The sequence below is a fragment of the Sphaerodactylus townsendi genome, linkage group LG13, assembly GCF_021028975.2.
Source record: "Sphaerodactylus townsendi isolate TG3544 linkage group LG13, MPM_Stown_v2.3, whole genome shotgun sequence".
NCBI lineage: Eukaryota > Metazoa > Chordata > Lepidosauria > Squamata > Sphaerodactylidae > Sphaerodactylus > Sphaerodactylus townsendi.
The window spans coordinates 51,738,566-51,755,022 of record NC_059437.1 but is presented as its reverse complement, the minus strand read 5'-3'; the positions used below and the strand labels follow the sequence as shown (position 1 = coordinate 51,755,022).

The following is a 16,457-nucleotide window of genomic DNA, read 5'->3' as shown; positions in this document are numbered from 1 at the left end:
GGCTGGTTTTAATTTTGCTGAAGGGCAGGCTTCCCAGTTGGCAATTCTTTATGATTTCTAATTCACTGCAGTGTCAACTGGCCCGCTAAAGACAATCTTTTGACGTCAGTGTATCTTTGTAAATGTTTATCTAGGGCCCACTTCACAGTGCTTTCCTGTAAATTTTTTTGGAGGCCGAGGAGATCTTTTGTATTTTTATGGGAGAATCTGGCAACCTACAAAGATTCCAGAATATTAGCTGAAAGCTGCTAGAAGAGCCAAGTCCCATTCTGTCTCCAACATTCTGCCAATTGGATTAACCATCATGCCAGCCAGTTTAATCACATCCCAGCATTCCTCTGTTTGATGTAATACTACGGCTGCATTTGTGGTGGTATGTTCCCAGCTGCGGACTGTTTTCTGAAAACATTAGAAGAAGAGTTTGGATTTATATCCCCCCTTTCTCTCCTACAAGGAGACTCAAAGGGGCTTACAATCTCCTTGCCCTTCCCCCCTCACAACAAACACCCTGTAAGGCAGCTGGGGCTGAGAAAGCTCGGAAGAACTGTGACTAGTCCAAGGTCATGCAGTTGGCTTATGTTGGAGTGCACAAGCTAATCTGGTTCACCAGATAAGCCTCCACAATGCAAATGGCAGAGCAGGGAACCAAACCCAGTTCTCCAGATTAGAGTGCACCTGCTCTTAACCACTATGCCCTTCAGTGCTATTCGAAGGCACCAACTGGGTCTCATAAGGATGAATTGAGAGGGGCTACACAATTAGCAAGTTGCCTTCCTTCTAATCTGAGTCTTCCTCTCTAAAATCGTATAAGCTATTATGAGATATTTATTTATGTTATTTATAGCCCGTCTTTCTCACTTGGGCTCCTGGCGGATTACATAGAGTGAAGCAATACAATCGATGAATGGGACAGTCAGTAAACAAGGCAATAGGATTAAGGTTATAGAACCAACCACAAGTCTAAAAACAGGAGGCAAAGCATAAATATTAGCAGGACACATTAAATTGTGTAAAATTCTATAGTAGGATCCTAGTTTCAGCAAACTATGCATGGTAACACTGTCCACAGTCCTTAGTAATTTTTCCAAATAGCTTTGAGAACTGTTTCGTACAGAACAACACTATTGGCTACACAGAAAAGTCCTGCTGAATAATTCAGTTTTGCATAGTTTGCGGAAAACCAGGAGAGTGGAAACATTTCTGACCTCCTCAAGCAGGCGAGGGGCGCAAAGGAGAAGAGATGTGTCTGGGCAGCTGTTGATTTTGCCCATTTGCAGGTTGGCACCTGCAGAAGACCCTGCTCCAATGAGCAAAGCTGTTGTGGCAGAATATAGGAAGAAAGGCAGGTATGAGAGTCCAAGGCCATGAATTTGCACATGATCGAGGGATGTAACTGTACCTCTCTATTCTGCATTGGTTAGACCTCACCTGTAATATTGTGTACAGTTCTGGGCACTGCAGTTCAAGAAGGATATTGACAAGCTGGAACGGGTCCAGAGGAGGGCAACCCAAATGGTCAAAGGTCTGGAATCCATGCCCTACGAGGAAAGACTTAGGGAGCTGGGGATGTTCAGTTTGGTGAAGAGAAGGTGAAGAGGTGACATGTTTAGATATTTGAAGGGAAGTCATGTTGGGGAGGGAGCAAGCTTGTTTTCTGCTGCTCCACAGACTAGGACTAGGAGTCCTGGGTTCAAGGGGAAGGAAAAGAGACTCCACCAAAACATCAGGAAAAACTTTCTGACAGTCAGGGCTGTTCGACAGTGGAATGCACTACCTTGGAGTGTGGTGGAGTCTCCTTCTTTGGATGTTTTTAAAGAGAGGCTGGATGGCCATCTGTCAGGAGTCCTTTGATTGTGTGTTCCTGCATGGCAGGGGGTTGGACTTGATGGCCCTTGGGGTCTCTTCCAACTCTATGATCCTATGATGCTATGATAGGCCCTCCCACTTCCTCTTCCCTCATTGCAGGCCATCTGGTCAAGCACAAGGCCAGCCCCATCCAAGGGCTCTAGGGAGTGGCTGAACCTTGAAGCAGTGCATTTGCCCTTCCCGGGATTCTTCCCCTCGTGGAAGTGGCAGATGTGCTGGTGTCCTCCGATTCCTCAGCCCCATGCCGCAAAACCCGGAAGTCCGGGCTGTGGTAGGACTGTCCTGGCATCCCCACTGGACACCAGCTTGGGTTGGAGCAGGCTGGGTAGAGCTCAGAGCGGTTTGCTGCTCCCCGTACCACCAGAAAGCCCTCCTGGAGGTGGTGGGCTGGTGCCACATTGGTGCCATGGCCTGCTGCCTCTGGATGGAGCTGTACAGCACATCTATGTGCATTTGGTTGTGAGCCTTGTGCATTACTGCTCCATAGATAGTTCTGCCACAGGCACCGCTCTATGCCTTGCACACACTGGGAAGAGGTGCCTTGGGCTCAGCCTTTCCAGGGGCGTAATGCCCATTGGGCAAGGTGGGCAGCTGCCCAGGGCACCACTTTGTGGGGGGCATCAAAATGCAGGGTTCGTTTTTGGGTATTTTAGTGGTTTTCCATTTTTGGCCTGCAGGGGGTGCAGTTTTTAGGCTAGTGGCACCAAAATTTCAGCGTATCATCAGGAGACTGTGTCCTTATGCTACCCCTCAAGCTTGGTGAGGTTTGGTTTAGGGAGTCCAAAGTTATGGACTCCCAAAGGGGGTGCCCCCATCCCCCATTGTTTCCAATGGGAGCTAATAGGAGATGGGGACTACAGTTTTGAGGGTCCATAACATTGTCCCCCCCTGAACCAAACTGCACCAAACCTGGGGGTAGCATAAGGACAGTCTCCTGATGATACCCTGAAATTTTGGTGCTGATATGTCTAAAAATGCACCCCCTGCAGGCACCAATGTCCTGGTGCAAATAAATTTGGTTGTGGTGGAGTTGCTGCCCATGAGGGGGGCGGGGGGCATCCAACTCAGGTTTTGCCCAGGGCTACAGTTTGCCTCGTTACACCCCTGAGCCTTTCCCAGGCATTTCTGTTTGTGGCTTCCATCCATCTGTAGCCCCCTCCTTGCCGATCTTTGCGTTGTTGTCGTCTGTTGCTGCCACCTCTCAGGTGAACTAATATACTCCCTGGAGTGCCTAGATAATGAGAGCCTCTGCTGAGTTTATTAATACTTTATGGAAATGCAAATCCACCAATCTCATGGAGATCTTCCTTTTAATCATCCTGGATCTCTCGCCTTGCCAGGAAAAATAAGAAGAGGAAACCCACCTACCCTTGTCTGCAATTCTTCACCCCCACCTACCAGACAATGGGTCCCTCCTCACAGAAAGACAGCTGTAGGAAAATAAATCCATTCGTCATACGCTCACATAAAGCAGTGGAGGAGGGGCAAGTGTCTAACATTGAATTCATGTCATACAAAGTGTAGCGTAATGTCCTGTGGCCTCCTGGAATGCCTGGACCTTGTTTATCAGCAAATTTGCCACGTTTGAAAAGCCCTTCTTTTCAGAAGAAGGCGAGCATTTCTCCCTTCCATGCTAGCTTTCTGTGTGTGAGATTATCCACTCACGTGTGTGTGTATGAGCGTGTTTGCACTTGTTAAGTGTCGTCAAGGTGACTTCCGACTCATGGCGCCCTATGAATTAATGACCTCCAAAATGGCCTATCGTTAATATTCTTGCTCAGGTTTTGCAAACTGAAGGTTGCATGGTGTAGTGGTTAAGAGCAGGTAGACTCAAATCTGGAGGACCAGGTTTGATTCCCCACTCCTCCACCTGAGTGGCAGAGGCTTATCTGGTGAATCAGGTGTGCTTCTGCACTCCTACATTCCTGCTGGGTGAGGTGACCTTGGGCTAGTCACAGTTCTTCTGAACTCTCTCAGCCCTATCTACCTCACAAGGTGTCTGTTGTGGGGAGAGGAAGGGCAAGAAGATTGTAAGCCACCTTGAGTTTCCTTACAGGCGAGAAAGTGGGGATATAAATCCAAACTCCTCCTCCTCCTCCTCCCTCCTCCTCCTCCTCCTCCTCCTCCTCCTCCTCCTCTTCTTCTTCTTCTTCTTCTTCTTCTTCTTCTTCTTCTTCTTCTTCTTCTTCTTCTTCTTCTTCTTCTTCTTCTTCTTCTTCTTCTTCTTCTTCTTCTTCTTCTTCTTCTTCTTCTTCTTCTTCTTCTTCTTCTTCTTCTTCTTCTTCTTCTTCTTCTGTGGTCATTGAATAAGTCAATCTATCTCATGTTGGATCTTGCTCTCCTCTTGCTGCCTTCAACTTTTCCAATCATTAATGTTTTTTCCAGCGACTCTTGTCTAGGAGCGGGCATTTAGTAAATCCAACTAGAAAAAAAGCACAAAAAATAATTTGTTGGTATTTTAGGGGTTTTTTTCATCTGCTAAAAGGTGGCAACAAAAGGGAGCCCAAAAACTGGATACTAAAAAAGGCTGATTTTGGGGGGGGCATTTTGGGCCCATTCAGCTCTCTTCCTTAATAAAAAAGAAAAACTATCTCCCCTTTGTATTGTCGAAGGCTTTCACGGCCGGAATCACTTGGGTGCTGTGTGGTTTCCGGGCTGTATGGCCGTGTTCTAGCAGCATTCTCTCCTGACGTTTCGCCTGCATCTGTGGCTGGCCTCTTCAGAGGATCCTCTGAAGAGGCCAGCCACAGATGCAGCGTCGAATCATCATGAAAGCTATAACCCTTACACAGCACCCATATCTCCCCTTTCTTCTCACCCTCCCTCTCTTACCTGCAGCCGGTCAGGTAAGTGAGGCAAGACCTTACACGTTAAAGCTGAACCCGGCAAGACCAAGCCCACAATTGAACTTTGGGTTCAGCCTGGCTGGGCCCAGCGTTCAACTCTGTGCCTGCTGTCCACATGGGTCTGAGAGGCGATAGGGGGTTTAGATTTGGCTCTGTGTTGCCTGCTGCCTCCCAGGGTTACATGGAGGCTGAAGGCAGATGTATTTTAGCGGTTCAGGTATTTTGGCTTTTTAAAAAACATTCCAGGTCTAGTGAACTCAAATCAGAGAAATACCTCTTTTTTCCCCCACCCCTGCTCTTTCTTCTCATAGTGCAGTGGTGGCGAACCTTTGGCACTCCAGATGTTATGGACTACAATTCCCATCAGCCCCTGCCAGCATGCTTTGTCATTAGAATTGTCATTATTGTCATTAGAATTGTCATAGAATTGTCATTAGAAAAGGAATTGAGAATAAAACTGCAAAGATTGTCATGCCCTTATATAAAGCAGTGGTGCGACCGCACTTGGAGGACTGTGTCCAGTTCTGGTCGCCGCATCTCAAAAAGGATATTGAGGAGATAGAAAAAGTGCAGAGAAGGGCAACGAGGATGATTGAGGGACTGGAGCACCTTCCTTATGAGGAGAGGCTGCAGCGTTTGGGACTCTTTAGTTTGGAGAGGAGACGTCTGAGGGGGGATATGATTGAAGTCTATAAAATTATGCATGGGGTAGAAAATGTTGACAGAGAGAAATTTTTCTCTCTTTCTCACAATACTAGAACCAGGGGGCATCCATTGAAAATGGTGGGGGGAAGAATTAGGACTAATAAAAGGAAACACTTCTTCACGCAACGTGTGATTGGTGTTTGGAATATGCTGCCACAGGAGGTGGTGATGGCCACTAACCTGGATAGCTTTAAAAGGGGCTTGGACAGATTTATGGAGGAGAAGTTGATTTATGGCTACCAATCTTGATCCTCTTTGATCTGAGATTGCAAATGCCTTAACAGACCAGGTGATCGGGAGCAACAGCCGCAGATCCAGCTGGCTTGTTCTTATGTTCTTATGTTCTTATGAGTGCCAAAGGTTCGCCACCACGGTAATAGTGTGATCAGTGATTCTCAACCTTCCCAATGCCGCAACCCTTTAATACAGTTCCTCATGTTGTGGACATTTATCCACTTTACAGATGGAGAACACTGATGCAGAGAGTCTTAGGCGACCCCTGTGAAAGGGTCGTTCGACCCCCAGGTTGAGAACCACTGGACCAAAGTATAAGAGCCTCAATTTAAGCACATTAGCTTCTTGCAGGGGTCTGCAACCTGCGGCTCTCCAGATGTTCATGGACTACAAATCCCATCAGTCTCTGCCAGCATAGCAAAGACACCTGCTTGTCCTAAATGTTGTGGGTAAGGGGATGATCTCCTCCCTTTTGGGTGATTAATTGGTTGGCCATGCTGGCAGGGGCTGATGGGAATTGTAGTCCATGGACATCTGGAGAGCCGCAGGTTGCAGACCCCTCTAGGGAGAGTTCAGCTTGATGTGACCTAGAACCCACTGATTTGTCTTTTGGGTCCACAATATCCATAAAACTCTCACTATCTACCCATACAGTCGTCTAATCGAAAGGCCAGGAACTGTCTGAACCTGTGATGAGCCGCTGGCCCAGAGGCACCCGTAATCTTCAAGGCAGACGGATGCTGATGTGGAACATGTCCACAATTTGAGCACGTGGGGAGGGGACGTTCTTTCTGGGAACAGCGGTGTCCAAATTTAGCTTGATCGCGAACGATACTTTTCTAGGGCAGGCGGTTTGTAGCAAGCGCTTCTGGAGAATTCCTTGCTCTCGTCTGCCTTGGCGTGTGCGAGCGCAGTGGTAGCTCGACCGGAGTAATTAATCAAACGGCATTCATGGTGACACGGAGAGGAATTCTGCGCTAATGGACCCATTAACACACTTCGTCTGAGGATGCCTCTGAAGAGATGTAGATGGTTCGGTGGCCCCACCGGAGTCTCCAGGTGGGGTTTATGGATGGGGAAAAGATTTCTTGAGATTAGCATTTGGCATTCCAGCATCGTGGAGGCATGTTCTACCTGACTGGGAAAACAGAGGCTTTGCCCACTAGGCCACTGAGCCTGCGGAGGAGGAAGTCTCTTTATAGCCACTCTGCTGATGGAAATTTGGAAAGCAGCTGAACATCAAAGATTATGATAGTTTCATGGAGACAAGAAGAGTTTGGATTTGCGCCCCACCTTTTCTCTCCTGCAAGGAGGCTCAAGGTGGCTCATGTGATACAAGATGGTGCCTACATTAGCTGTAGTACCCTATATGTCCCGAATAGGTTGCTGCGTTCTGCAACGGCAGAGTTGCTGGAAGTCCCCAGTCCTTCAATGATGCGGCTGGCCTCTACCCAGGCCAGGGCCTTTACAGCCCTGGCCCCTGCCTGGTGGAGCGCTCTTCCTCCAGCTGTCCGGGCCCTGCGGGACCTTGGCGCATTCCGCAGGGCCTGTAAGACCGAGCTGTTCCACCGAGTATTTTGGTGAGGCTGGCTGTGGATTGGCTGCCCCCTTGTGAGGCCCTGCCATGGTTTTGTCATCTCTGGCAGTACCCCCGCTGGTTTCATCTTTGGGCGCTGCCAGCCCCTCCCAGCCTTAAGGCTGGCCTGAAGACCGGGTGCCACCAATATGGGTAGTCTGTTATTATTGGAATTGATGCTGCATATTGAACTTTAAATGTTTTAAGTAATTTATTGGTTTTTATTGTATTGGGAATCGCCTAGAGCCCTTTGGGGATGAGGCGGTCTACAAAATCTAATAATAAATTAAAAAATAAAATTTCTCTTGGAGAACAGCTCAGAATTTCCAGAAGGGAGATTAATTAAGGTATGTTTAGATCTTGTATTTTGGAAAGGGCGCTTCTTGGTTACAGCTGCCTTTCACTGATTCTACCTGCTGATCTGCCAGAGTTGGTCTTTTCTGCTCTGTCTGGCAGAAGTTGTCCAGGGTCTTAGTCAGGGGTCTTTTGCCTGCGATCCGATAAATAGCATTTGGAGCGTAGTGCAATAGCTGGAGTGGTTGTTAAAAATAAACAGAACTTCAAGGCTGCCAAATCGCAGTCAATTTACGGCAACCCTGTAGGATTTTCAGGGTAAGAGATGAAGAGGTGGTTTGCCATTGCGTTTCTCTGCATAGCAACCCTGGACTTCCTTGACGGTCTCCCATCCAAGTATGAACCAGGGCCAACCCTCCTTAGCTTTTGAGAGCTGACAAGGCCAACTTAGGTCATGCAGGTCAGAGCCAAAATAGGCAATACAGGCTGGGATATATTTGCTTAGATGAGACAAAGGGTTTGAGTTGGAGGCAGAGCAATGCACTCTAGTTAACTTGAAGCTTCCGAGATACTCCACAATAGGCACAACACATTTGCATTAGGACGATTGTATTTTATGCTAACGGATTTGTGCCCGCCCCCTATCTTTCAATTTTGGGGACATAAAATTGGAACATTGATTCTGATGTTCAGTGTTGATTATAAAAGATTATATATATTTTTGATTGTATGCATATGATTCCAAGCTCAGCCCCTGCTATCTCCAGTTAAAGATAGCAGCACATGTTAGGTAACACATTTCCCTATCTGAGATCCTCGCGAGATGCTCACAGTTACAGCAGGTATCACTAGCTCAGTAGAGCAATGAATGCTCTGTTCTGGGAGGCCCAGGCAAGTCTGATCTCATCAGACCTTGGAAGCTAAGCAGGGTCGGCCCTGGCTTATATTTGGATGGGAGACCGCCACAGAACTCCCGGGTTGGAATGCGGAGGCAAGCAGTGGTAAACCACCTTGATTCTGTCTTGCCTTGAAAACCCCAAGGGTTTTTTTTTTGTAAGCTGGATGTGCCTTGAGAAGAAGAAGAAGAAGAAGAAGAAGAAGAAGAAGAAGAGTTTGGATTCATATTCCCTCTTTCTCCCCTGTAAGGAGACTCAAGGAGCAGCAGTGGCGTAGTGGCTAAGAGCAGTGGCTAAGAGCAGGTGCACTCTGATCTGGAGGAACCGGGTTTGATTCCCAGCTCTGCTGTTTGAGTTGTGGAGGCTTATCTGAGGAATTCAGATTAGCCTGTACACTCCCACACATGCCAGCTGGGTGACCTTGGGCTAGTCACAGCTTTTCGGAGCTCTCTCAGCCCCACCAACCTCATAGGGTGTTTGTTGTGAGGGGGGAAGGGCAAGGAGATTGTAAGCCCCTTTGAGCCTCCTGCAGGAGGGAAAGGGGGATGTAAATCCAAACTCTTCTTCTTCTTACAAGCTCCTTTCCCTTCCTTCCTCTTTCCACAACAGACACCTTGTGAGGTGGGTCGGGCTGAGAGAGCTCCGAAGAACTGTGACTGGCCCAAGGTCACCCAGCTGGCATGTGCTGGAGTGCACAAGCTAATCTGGTTCACCGGACAAGCCTCCACAGCTCAAGTGGCAGAGCGGGGAATTCAACCTGGTTATCCATATCAGAGTGCACCTGGTCTTAACCACTACGCCACGCTGACTCTCACTTTCCACCCCCGCAAGGCAATGAATAAGCTCGCCTGATACATTCATAAGGAATTATTTTTAACAGTGTTAGGACTGCTGTTTCATGACTAAGATCAGTGAATTTGTACGCTATCTGAGAAGCCTTGACGCTTGCCCAGAAATCAGCCTGATTTAACGGTGTCCTTCCCTTCCCCTTTTCTGTATCATGTGCTTCTGTAGGATACTGAGGTCCTTAACACAGCCATTCTGACAGGGAAGACGGTATCCGTTCCCGTAAAAGTGGTCGCTGTTGAAGAAGATGGGTCCGTGAGCGACGTGTCAGAGTCCACAGACTGCAGATCAGCTGATGAAGATGTTCTAAAGGTAAGGTGGTCACAGCCCTGAAGCATTCAGGAATCCCCTGAGTGGTCCATCCAATCTCCGTTCTGGTTCCTCCCATAGCAGTCGGGCCTTTCTCTGCTGGTTTTCTGTCCCCACCTAGGATTCAGAAAAAATATTGCTTTTGTACCTGGTTAGCAGTCATGTCTGATAGAGAGCTTTCCTCTGTGAATTTATCTAATGCCTTGCACTGAAATCTGCTTAGAACTGAAGAGCCGTCTTACTATTTCGGCAGCCTCTGGGAAAGGTAATTTCCTCCCGGATTTTCTCAGCCCTAATTACCTCTTCTGTTTAAAAACGTTTGTGACCTGACACAGCCATTGTGGTCGCTCCCTGTGGATATCCCTTTGATCGTCTGAGACTTGAGACTTTGTATTTTTAACTCCTCGGTCTAACCTCCTTCGCCAGGATGGATAATTCTTCCGAGATCAGAAGCTTTGTCAGGGAATCATTAACAGGACCTTTAATGGGCAGGGAAATGTTAGGTTTGGCCTCTTACACATTCTGAAGTCGCTTAGCATTGGTTTTTTACTAGACCTTGAAATTCCCCATCTCTTCTTCCTTTCAAGGACATTGAATGAGTTCATTTATTGAGTACTGTGAAACTCCTGGAGAGGGAAAGGGGTCCGGCAAGTTCGCCAAATGATTTTTGTGGCTTCCTTCCTCTGCTGATAAGACACGAGAAACTATCTTCTTTTTTAATAATGGTAGACTGAAAATGACTAGATGCAGCAGGGCTCCAGGGATGGACCAATGAGATGGTTGGCCTTTTCCAGTTCTCCAATAAGATTGGAACATCAAGATCTTGAGGGAGGGGCTGATGGCATCATACCTTTCTGTTGGAACACTGTGGTGTCATGGTTAAGGGTGGTGGACCCTGGAACCTTCTATCCCTGAACCTCCCTGTCCCTGGTTTCTCACTGTCACATGGAAAATGGACACAGGGAAGTGTTTGCAATCCCAGGAGACAGACTGAAGATCAAATAGGCACATGGAGGAGAAGAAGAAGTTTGGATTTATATCCCCCCTTTCTCCCCTGTAAGGAGACTCAAGGGGGCTTACAAGCTCCTTTCCCTTCCCCCCTCCCCTAACAACAAACACCCTGTGAGGTGAGTGGGGCTGAGAGAGCTCCAAAGAACTATGACTAGCCCAAGGTCACCCAGCTGGCATGTGTTGGAGTGCACAGGCTAATCTGGTTCCCCAGATAAGCCTCCATAGCTCAAGTGGCAGAGCGGGGAATCAAATCCGGTTCTCCAGATTAGAGTGCACCTGCTCTTAACCACTACACCATGCCGGTGTAGTGTGTGAATAGCCAAAAAAGTCAGGCAGACTTAAACTACAGACCATAGCCTTTCATGTTCGTGCCTTGACTGAAAGATGGCTTGTAAGTGAAATGAGCAAATAAATGCAAATAGGGAAATTTAACAGTATGGCTTCCCTCCCTGTCATTTATATTCAGGTCCTTAGAAATCCCCTATTGATTGTCCCAGAGATTTTTGTCCTTCTCTTCCAGGTCCCGCTCAGGCAACATGTTCTAATGAGCCTCGCCCAGGCTGTGTGTGTGTGTGTAATTGCCTAATTTTGTGCTTCTTTACCCCATTAATTCCGTCCCTCGCCATCCCTTGCTAATGGCTAAGATGTGTCGCAGCATTCCCTATCCGCTTGTGCATGCTTAGGAGGTTTTGATGAAGCAGATGAAGTCAAATGGCTCTGGGGAAGGGTCTCGGGCTCGCCCCCCCCCCCCCCCAGATCTGGCCTTTCCAGGAAGGAACGGGAAGGCGCGGACGCTGTGACACGACCCTCTCTCTTTTTCTTCACCTCTTTGAGGAGAGTTCCGTTATTTAGCTCTGAACTCAGCCGGCTCAAGAGTCCTAAAGTCCTAGAGTCCTTTTATTTATCAACCACCCCCAAGTGCCCATTATTACGATGAATTCCAAAGGGGTAGCCCTTCTGGCATGCTGCAGCTAATGCAATTAAGCAGGGGTGTCAAACATGCAGCCCGGAGGTCAGATCCACCCCCCTGAGAGGGCTTATCAGGCCCATGAGCCAGCTGAGGCACACACACCCCATTCCTGATCTGGCCTGGCGAGCCGGGAGCCAAGGTTTGCCTCAGCCATCTCGTGGGCCTGATAAGCCCACTGCAAGTCCGCCGGTCCTGGCACTGCCCCCACAGTGCTGTTCTGGGGCCTGCTGAATTTCATATAGAAGCCTGTCTACTTCCTCCGTCCTTCCCGCTGGACATGTTTTACCACTGAGTCACAGCTCTTCCTCTGAGCTGCAGGGCCCTTTTTAAACGATCAGAGTGGAGCATTATTATGCCTGAGTCCAGGTTGCTAACAATATGGCAGAAGCTGTGGCCGTGCAGAAAGCCCCAGGTTTGGTCCTCGGCATCTCCAGTTAAAAAGGACCAGGCGGTAGGTCAGTGATGGCGAACCTTTTCGAGACCGAGTGCCCAAATTGCAACCCAAAACCTGCTTATTTATCGCAAAGTGCCAACACGGCAATTTAACCTAAATACTGAGCTTTTCATTTAGAAAAAACGGTTGGCTCCGAGGCACGCGTTACTCAGGAGTAAGCTTGGTGGTAGTCGATGGCTTTGCTTTGAAGCAACCTTGCAACTCTTCCAATGGGTGAATCACGACCCTAGGAGGGTTTACTCAGAAGCAAGCCCCATTGCCAGCAACTGAGCTTACTCCCAGGTAAAGGATTGCGCTTTAGTTCTTCGCATGAAAATCAGTGGGGTTTAACAGCGCTTAACAGGGTTACCTACACTACTTCCTCAAAACTGGGTCTTAAGTTTAATGCTAATAATCGAGCCCAGCGGCCCAGGCCAGCCTAGATGTGTTGGGGGGGGGGGGCAATCTGTTTGCGCGTGCCCACAGAGAGGGCTCTGAGTGCCACCTCTGGCACCCATGCCATAGGTTTGCCATCACTTTCGGTAGGTGATGTGAAAGACCCTCCTTCCTAAGACACTGGAGAGCTTTCAAGATCTGATCAGATCGGGCTTTGCCATACTGCCTCTCCTACAAGCCAGCTATGACTTCCGGCACCCATTCGGCGCCCGTTCCAGCATGAACCAAACTAGCAAAGGTTCTGCATTTTGTATTAATCTTTTTTTATTCCCAGAAGAGGCAGCTGGATATTTACCAAGCTTTTCTTGGGAACTCTAATCAGCCTGGCCCTCCTCCTGCTCCGCGAGGTTTAATCAGGTTACTCTAAATATTGCTCGAGCGAAGACGTTTGCGGTTTAATTTGCCCGCACCTGCCTTTTGGCAAGGCATTTGAAGAGATGCTCCCCGGAGACTTATAATTGACACTGAAGACAGGGATGATGAGTCTGACACGCCGCTGTCGTTGAAGTGCTGGCAGTTAATTTATTTGACACGAAAACTCCCGCCTTTGACAGATCTCAGCTGTCTTTTGCCTCAGATGGGAAGGGTATTTTATGTTGCTGTTAGATTTTGCTCTTAAGGCAGCAGCTGGAGACCTGACTGAAAGTGTCCCCTTCTTCCACAAATGAAATGTTCTGAGCTGTTAATTGGTGCATTTCCTCTCCAAAGATTAAAAGATTTTTAAAAATTAAAGATTTTTTAAAAATGTTCTCTTGATGTCTGATGATTGCCACCGAATCGCAGGTGACTGACAGCGGCCCCATGGGGCTTGCAAGACAAGAGATGGACAGACGTGGTTTGCCGATGCTTGCCTCTGCATAGTTATCCATGGTGGTCTCCCAACCCATGTGCTGGTGTGAACGTGAGAGAGATGGAGCAGCCGGGAGTAAGATCTCTAAAATGTCAGTCCAAATCCAAAACCTTTATTAGGCATAAAACCGGTGTGTGTCAAGAATTCCAAATATAATGAGAAGATCATTATTGCACAACTTGCAGTACACAGAGTAAAAATATAGCAACCGCTTCAGAGATTTCAACATTAGAGTTATTTAGAAGCTTAGCCATTTTTATCTTATCAGAAAAGAGCATAAATCCTGTTGGTAATACAGTTCTCAAATCAGTTCTGATGTTGTTGTATTTTGGGAAAAAGTCAGTCTCTCTAATGACGCTAAAGAGAAGGGAATTATTTTTGTCAATGGGGGAATAATGAGAGATACAAGAGCATTCTTGAGTCAGGCAACCAGGCTTCTCAGATGAATGGAAGTTCTAATGAAGTGGATGTTCGCATTTCTTTGAGTCTTATTGATCTTTTTGTTTGAAGGGGCCATCAGGAAGGCTCAGACCTATATACAACTCATTAATTCAGTCGGAGATCCGTAGAGCAGCTTATGGTACCCAAAGGGCTTGGCTGAGTAGGATTTCTGCTTTTCCCTCTACAGTAGACTACCCCATGTCGCTAATTAGATTTGCTTGGCACCATGAACGCAAGAGGAGTCATTTGAGACATAAAAGCTCAACATCTTATTTGATTCAGTTTCTTATCCAAGATTTTTGATGCTGGGGATGTTTTCCTTTGCACTTTCAAGCCAGTGGCAGTAGGTATGCCTTGGTGTGGGGATAACATCCATCCATCCATCCATCCATCCATCCATCCATCCATCCATCCATCCATCCATCCATCCATCCATCCATCCATCCATCCATCCATCCATCCATCCATCCATCCATCCATCCATCCTTCCTTCCTTCCTTCCTTCCTTCCTTCCTTCCTTCCTTCCTTCCTTCCTTCCTTCATTCATTCATTCATTCATTCATTCATTCATTCATTCATTCATTCATTCATTCATTCATTCATTCATATTTATGTGTTTTCTCATTTTTACCCAGCCCAATTCCCCACAGGGCTCAGGGCGGCATACAACCGAACATTAATGCAGCAAACAATAAAACATGAACCAGTTAATTAAATATACTAGCTAACTCCCAAATCACAGATCCCACAACTGCAAAAATGAAAATACAATGAACTAACATAGAGTCTGCTCCATGCATAACCCCCCCCCCAACAGTCCCCAAACGGGACCACAACGGGCAATGCCCTTGTGCCACTGGCCACTGCCCAAGGTGGCTGAACAAGCTGGCTGCCTTGGGCTGCTGGCAGAACTCCTGTTGTAGCTGCCAGACCCCACCCCTTGCAGGTGTTTCCAATGGGGTGGGTGGGGAAGGACTCTCACTCCTCCTCATGGGCAGCAGGTGCCAGCTCACCATGCCCCTGCACCAGTATGCCCCCGGGGCAAGACACCCCACCCAGACCCCTGGCAGCTACACGTCTGCTCTAATCTGTCCTGGCCATTTTGAAGTCTGACCCTGTCATCTGGGGTGTCTTTGGAGGATCGTGGAGTAGGATCTTTAAGATCACACACTTCAGAGTGGCATGGAAATCTGTTGTGCCTCAGCAGAAGAGAGGAGCGAAGGAAGAATCTATGCTTCCCTCTCCGTGCGATAGAAGGAGGCAAAGAAATGCAAATAAGCACTCTTGAGGATCTTCTTTACAACCTTTCGAGCAAAAACAAACAAATAAATGTAGCAGCCAGAAAGGCAAGCTCTGAGGAGCCAGGCACGACTTCCTTTGAAAAGAATCCCTGGATTTAAGCAGGATCTGCTCATGGGAAAAATAAGAGAGGCAAGAAGAAAGCGGCAGTTTTGAAAAGGTGCCCCTTGATGAAGTAGCTCAAGTGGATGTCTTCCCACCCATCACGTGGTCTAATTTTCCACTTTTTAGAGGTTGCATGTCTGTGTGTGTATGCATGTAGGGTTTGCATGTGTAGAAAAGCCTCTGGTTTGCATGCAAAAGATTCTAGGTACAAAAAAAAAGGCCTCAAAAGAAAGAGATAGAGAGAGGGGCTCCTTCCACACATGCAGAATAATGCACTTTCAATCCACTTTCAATGCACTTTGCAGCTGTGTAGAAGAGCAAAACCCACTTGCAAACAATTGGGAAAGTGGATCTAAGGTACATTATTCTGCATGTGCGGAAGGGGCCAGAAAGAGAGAGAGACAGAGACAGAGGCCCCTTCCGCACACGCAAAATAATGCATTTTCAAACCACTTTCACAACTTGGGTGCTGTGTGGTTTCCGGGCTGTATGGCCGTGTTCTAGCAGCATTCTCTCCTGACGTTTCGCCTGCATCTGTGGCTGGCATCTTCAGAGGATCTGAAGATGCCAGCCACCTTCAACCCCTGAATGCAGAGCGAAGCGTCAGGAGAATGCTACTAGAAAATGCGACCGCCCAGAAGCTACAACACCAATGATTCCGGCCGTGAAAGCCTTACGACAATGCACTTTCACAACTGTTTGCAGAGTGGATTTTGCTGTCCGCTTTAACTCAAAAAACACCAGCAGTTTGGAAGTGCATTATTCTGCATGAGACAAAACCAGAGAGACAGAGAGAGTGGCAAATGAGTATGAAACATGGTGGGAGAGGTCAGGTTTTGGGGAAGGCAAGGCATTTTAAAGAAACTTTCAGGATCCCTCCAATTCTGCTTTCCACTTGAGAAACAGCTCATGAAATTTTTGCTAATTCTACCCATCCTTGCTTTGCTGCTGACAAAATCAACTGTTTCACAGCGTTTCAACGAGTCAATAATGTCAGTTCATCTCACACTCTGTTGTTTGTAATTTATCCGCTGCAGTGTTCTGAGTAAAAGAGAGAACATAAGCTGCTGGTCCACACATTTTTTGTTTTGCATCTTGGAAGGGAATCTTTCAGAGCTGACTCTTTCGTCAAGCGGCATTCTCCCTCCTGCCTATTGTTAAGTAATGTTGCGCAGTGTCTGGCAGCCATATCCATTTGGGGAAAGCCTTCTGTTTCTCGCTCAACTTAACAGCGGGGCTGGTTTCATCACCTTCTGTTGCCGCCGGGCAGCTTAGTGTTTCTTTTCCCTCGAGGGAAAGTGTGCCGCTGCCAATATTAGC

The 16,457-nt window shown here is 47.6% G+C and overlaps 1 protein-coding gene across 1 annotated transcript in view; it reads left to right on the top strand.

The window, feature by feature from the left end:
• Positions 1-16,457, top strand: part of TMEM132B (transmembrane protein 132B) — a 347,169-nt gene that overhangs the window by 296,193 nt on the left and 34,519 nt on the right. Inside the window, 1 exon segment of the mRNA XM_048514770.1 lies at positions 9,432-9,575. Coding sequence (XP_048370727.1) covers positions 9,432-9,575 — 144 coding nt within the window.